Genomic DNA, 6,000 nt, shown 5'->3' with positions numbered 1-6,000 from the left:
ACATAAAGAAAATATGCACAAACAGACTTGTTACGGATAAAAATCAGTGTGATGACAAAGTGCACACAACATTTTCTTTTTCACTTAATTTTCAGAATAAAAATCAGTGTTTTCATCACATTTTTAACTCTAGGCCTACAGATAGTTTTATCACAAAAACTGTTGTGTTAAATAGAAAGTGTGCCCACTCTGGTCTTGATACCTGCACTCTAGCCAACAGCTTGCAGATACAGTACAGGTAGGCTGTGAGGGTAGGCTAGTCTACTGTACATGATGAGATTATTATGGATAACGGCAGTCAAGCATCGATCATCATGGCACCAGAATAAGACCCTCCATATTTACTGGGAATTTGCATCAAGCACATTACCATGCACTTTCTCCACCCTGTGAAGTTCATTATTTTATCTGTAGGCTAGCCTAACAAACTACTGTACATGGTTTCCTGAGTCGTAGTGGGAGGACGCTAAGTTTACTTCGATATGATGGTTATTATATAAATATACAGTATACGCATAAAGGTGTTTCCACCAGCATTTCTCGCATAATTTTATTGACAGAAAAAGATTCCACCCATGTCAAATTAACAAATGATCTGTTGGCATTTATAAAATTAAACTGAAACATCCTGTTTCCATGGCAGCTGTTGTGATAATGTTTTGTGAGGTATGACTTTACTTGGATAAAAACTGTGGATGGAACATGGTTAGTGAAAGCAAAGAAACGGATGACAAAAGCAAAGATTAGAGTAACCTAACCAAAGGTAGTAACAGCAGGCAAGAGGGTAATTGAAATGGATTCAATAGGTTATTGGATGTTGGAAAAATTTTAGGCTGCAAAATTTGACTTTTTGGCCTACCCTACCAAATACATATAGAAAACTAAGTTATAGACCTGTCATTCTCATTGAAAGCAAGTATAAGAAACAGTATATCTGTTATATGTGCACTATTTCTATGCTTCCCTTTCTTAAGTTTCATTTTTGCGTCTGTACCTTTTGGTTTTGTACACCGGCTTTAAAAATGATTTGCTTGCAAGGTTTTTAATTGATCTTTTGATATTCTTTTTGCGTACAATTCTACACATTTTTGCTTTTGAACTTTTTTGTTTTTAAGCTCAACATCCATTATTTAATTTTTAAGCTAAAATATTATTTTTACATTTTCAACTGTTTACGATTTATTTTATTTTGAATTCAATACCTAAAGCATGAAATTGACACCATACTATAACCAGCATCTTGCCTTTCAAACCACTGAGAGATTTTCAGGAAGTTGCAGAAGATATTTCCACTACACAAGCTCCCATGCATATCACCTGCAGTAATAGGGCTGCATCCAAGGCACATCACATTATCCTCAGTGTTTGATGGTGAATATGTCTATGAACACTGGAAGGAGCAAGCTCTCTTTTCCATGTTGAACATTGAGCTGTACTGAGGTGTTCATGCTATAGCTAATATATAACCTCTAGCCAAAAACAAACAATAAGAGTTAACTTGACAAGCTATATGCATGAATGTAAGAATAAGGTAGGACTATGTCTATATTACAACTACAACCTGTTAAACGCTATATTTTTGCTCAGAATCCATATCGTTCACATTTTAAACCTTTTGCAGGAGGCTTGACCTCTTAATAACTTACAAACGATAGGGAGGGAATGCAATTTCAGCTGTTTTCTCTGATCTGAGCTATCATGATTCGACCTTACTAGGCGGAGACTTGGCGTAAAGAGGATATACGCATATCACGTTAATTGACCTTAAAGGGCGGGCACATCTTTAAGGTGGGTGAGGCTACTGGTTTGTATGACCAATTATACGCCACTATCTCACGAGGTGTGGGTGACTCCCAGTCATCCGTGGGAAGGTTTTATAAGGGGGCGGAGCTCTACCCGGAAGTGTCTCGCGGCTGAGCACTCTGTCATTTGGCCACGGTCGGTTCTGAGGAGAGGGACAGCAACGGCAAAGAAACGCAGGAACAAGTCAGTTGGATAGAGAGAAGAAAGAAAATAATACAGAAATCCTTTAAGCAACGAAACCGACCGAATAAGCCACTACAGTCAACTAGTATTGAATTCGTTTTAAACATTTAATTCAATGACATATTTTTTATTTTTATACAAGCAAGGTTAGCGGTCCGCGAGAGAGAGCTGTGTCATTGAGCAGGCAGGACACGTCAGGAGACGAGAGAAAAGCTGGTTAGCCATAACTAGCTACTATATGAGCAAAAGCCATAAAAGTACCCTATCGCTTGTCATAAACTTGATTTTCACAATTTTATCAGACACATCGAGATTGCCGATTGACTACAGGACGGATCGAGTCATCGCCTGGATCAAGGGTAACGTTAGCGACCAAAAGGTGAAAAATTGATTTTATTGTCGATGTGTGTGCAACGTCGCTTTAGCCAGATTATTCATACACTACTATAGCTAGCTAGTATCTGTGACTACCGACTTTGTCTTATCTGTTTAAGATTTTGCCTAAAACAATCAAACTGTTGGGGGAAGTGCCTAATACAGATTAAGAGTAAATAAGCCATTATTTTCTGGAATTAAAGGGTCGAATCCAAGCAACGGGATAGGCTTTGACAGCTGTCAGGCAAGCAAGGTCGCCTGTCTGTCATGATTTCGTTCAAATGTATCTAGCTTATGTTAGCTGGCTAGCGTCATTTTCCAAATACTGTTGCATAAGACTATTGCAACTGGCAAGCTAACTTTAGTATGTTATCGACAAAATGCTAGCTAGTTAATTGGCCTTAGACATGTCACCACTGCATTCTCCTGTCGACTGTCCGATATACACTACATTGCCAAAATAGTGGATTCGACTATTTCAGCCACACCCCTTGTTGACAGGGTCATAAAATCGAGCACCCATCCATGCAATCTCCATAGACAAATATTGACAGTATTGTGGCCAGTACTGAAGAGATCAGTGACTTTAAACGTTGCATCGTCATAGAATGACACCTCACCTGCCAGAGTGGCACAGCTCAACTATAAGTGCTGTTATTGTGAAGTGGAAACGACTAGGAGCAACAACGGCTGCAAAGTGGTAGGCCACACAAGCTCACATAACAGGACCGCCAAGTGCTGAAGCATGTAAAAGTAATCTGTCCTCGGTTGCAACACTCACTACTGAGTTCAAAACGGCCTCTGGAAGCAACGACAACACAATAACTGTTCGTTGGGAACTTCTTCATGAAATGGCCATGGCTGAGCGGCCGCACACAAGCCTAAGATCACCATGCGTGCAATGCCAAGCGTCGGCTGGAGTGGTGTAAAGCTTGCTGCCATTGGACCTTGGAGCAGTGGAAACATCTGGAGGTCCGACAGACGAATCTGGGTTTGGCGGATGCCAGGAGAACGCTACCAGTCCTACCTAATGCATAGTGCCAAATGTAAAGTTCGGTGGAGGAGGAATAATGGTCTGGGACTGTTTTTCATGGTTCAGCCTAGGCACTTAGTTCCAGTGACGAGAAATCTTAACTCTATAGTATACAATGACATTCTAGATGATTCTGTCCTTCCAATTTTGTGGCAACAGTTTGGGGAAGGCCCTTTCCTGTTTCAGCATGACAATGCCCCCATGCACAAAGCGAGGTACACACAGAAATAGTTTGTCAAGATCGGTGTGGAAGAACTAATCGCAAAACATCAGTGGCTGAATGGAAGCAAGTCCCCACAGAAATGTTCCAACATCTAGTAGAAAGCCTTCCCAGAAGAGTGGAGGCTGTTATAGCTTAATGCCCAAGATTTTGTAATGAGATGTTTGACGAGCATGTAGTGTAGCTTATCAGAAAACGTTAGCTAACTAGATAGGTAGACTAGTGTAGCATATTCTGTGGTAACGTAAAGATGGTGCTAGCTAACCAACTAGCTAGCATGCAATAAACCATTTAGCTACAACGTACAAGGTGGAACTGATGTGGCATCTGTCACAGTAGCAAGGTTATTATATTGGCAGCTATTCTCGACAGATAGCTTTAACTCATTCCATGAATTTGTGTCCATTAATACCTTAACCATAAGGTGAGAGGAGTTCCTAATGTATCAGTGACCTTAATTCATTAATTAGCTAAGTACAAGGGAGGAGTGTGAACCCGAGGCACTCGGTCCTCTGTGGAATAAAAAAAACATTGTTTTATTTATTTAACCTTTTATTTAACTGAATGAGTTTGCCACATGTGGACTAGCAAGATGGTTACTAGCAGAAAAGGGTCTGACGTAGCTAGCTTTCAAAGTCCATTACACTGGTGACTGCCTGATTCTCAATTACAACCATTGAAATAATAACTGGTGTGTTTTTTGTGTTTGCCCCTCTCTTTAGGACGTAAAGATCACGGGATAGCACATATTGTGTGGGTGAAAACAAATGGGGGATTACGGGTTTGGAGTCTTAGTGCAAAACAACACTGGCAACAAGTCTGCATTCCCAGTTAGAATTCACCCACATCTGCAACCTCCACATCATCATCAGAATGCATCTCCAAGTCCTGCTGCTTTCATAAACAATACCACATCTGGTAATGGCAGTAGCAGTGGGTCGCCTTGGCTTTTTTCAGCCACAGCTGCCCACAGCAGCATGCAAGATGAAATTCTTGGGTCTGAAAAACCCAAAGCCCAGCAACAGGAAATGCAAGAAACGCAAGAAAAGCAGCAACTGTCCCCTGGCCACCAGGAGTCTGTAATCATATCTGAGTTAGAGAAGGCGAGGTCCGAGGAGAACAAGGTGGAGGGCAGCCCCTCAGAGGGTAGCAATGGAAAGGAGAAGCTGCGCCTCGAGTCCCCAGTACTGACAGGCTTCGACTACCAAGAGACATCGGGTCTTGGGGCTCCGGCCCAGTCCAGTACCTCCTCGTCCCTGACCGGCTTCAACAACTGGTCAGCGGCTATTTCCCAGACACCCTCCACCATCATCAACGAGGATGTCAGCTTCTTCAACCCAGCTGCATCTGCTAACAATGGGGCCCTCCTGTTCCAGAATTTCTCCCACCACACCAGCCCAGGCTTTGGGGGAAACTTCTCCCCCCAGATTGGACCCATCTCCCAGCACCATCCCCCACATCCACACTTTCAGCACCCACACAACCAACACCAACAGCACCGCAGGTCCCCGGCCAGCCCCCACCCTCCTCCCTTCCCCCATAGGAATGCTGCGTTCAGCCAGTTGCCGCATTTGTCCAATAATCTGAATAAACCCCCGTCACCTTGGGGTAGCTACCAAAGCCCTTCTCCTTCTCCCTCTTCTACCTCCTGGAGTCCCGGCGGGGGCTATGGTGGCTGGGGAGGCTCCCAGGGGCGTGAGTACCGTCGGGGCCTCAACGGAGGCATGACCCCACTGAACTCAATCTCCCCACTGAAGAAAACATTCCCCAACAACCACGTGCCGTCGCAGAAGTACTCCCGCACCAGCCCTGGGTTCAACCCCAAATCCTGGATGGACGAGAGTGTGAGCAGGAGTGACAACATCTTTCCCTTCCAGGTCAGTCAATAATTCCCACTGGTTTTATACAGTGTCTTCTAACTGTGTACTGATATTAGAGCCATTCAGCGAGACGAAATATAATTGTGTGTACCCAAAGACCTTACTCTGCGTAATGAATTTGTCATGCTATTAGATGTTGGTCCTAATGCTTTAATTGCCAGAGGCCTCTTATGACTAGCGTAGCTGTACCACTGCAGTGATGTGTGCCACGTATATGACATACAGAAGCTATGACAGCATAGAAAATATCAGATCATTTTCTTCATCCAGAGAACACACTGTAGCGAAATAGATGGAACATCAATTACCTATCTTTCCGTGAAAGTGATTTTTAGGATTACAGGGCTATTAATAACCTGAGACTACCGGTCTACACATCCTTTATAATGCCACCTCATTTATAATGCAATTTGAAATTTGATTGATAGCACACAATGAAGATGACTTGTATAACGGTATGATGTGTTGGAAAACTCTGATAGGCTTGATGGAAAGGGCATGGAGAT

General features: G+C 42.9%; 1 protein-coding gene across 4 annotated transcripts in view; it reads left to right on the top strand.

Annotated features, from left to right (window-relative positions):
- The first annotated feature begins 1,929 nt into the window (after nucleotides 1-1,929).
- The window catches only part of LOC109872626 (cytoplasmic polyadenylation element-binding protein 4-like), a 41,359-nt gene continuing 37,288 nt past the window's right edge, over nucleotides 1,930-6,000 (top strand). For all 4 annotated transcript variants that reach the window (XR_004205933.1, XR_004205934.1, XM_031807647.1 and 1 more), the window contains exons 1-2: nucleotides 1,930-2,365; nucleotides 4,337-5,491. Coding sequence is in view for 2 of the 4 variants with exons in the window: in XM_031807647.1 (XP_031663507.1) it covers nucleotides 4,382-5,491 (1,110 nt within the window). In the remaining 2 variants the exon portion in view is untranslated. The remainder of the gene's footprint in view (nucleotides 2,366-4,336; nucleotides 5,492-6,000) is intronic.

This window comes from Oncorhynchus kisutch, linkage group LG28 (genome assembly GCF_002021735.2).
Source record: "Oncorhynchus kisutch isolate 150728-3 linkage group LG28, Okis_V2, whole genome shotgun sequence".
NCBI lineage: Eukaryota > Metazoa > Chordata > Actinopteri > Salmoniformes > Salmonidae > Oncorhynchus > Oncorhynchus kisutch.
This window is presented reverse-complemented; position numbering and strand designations above follow the sequence as displayed.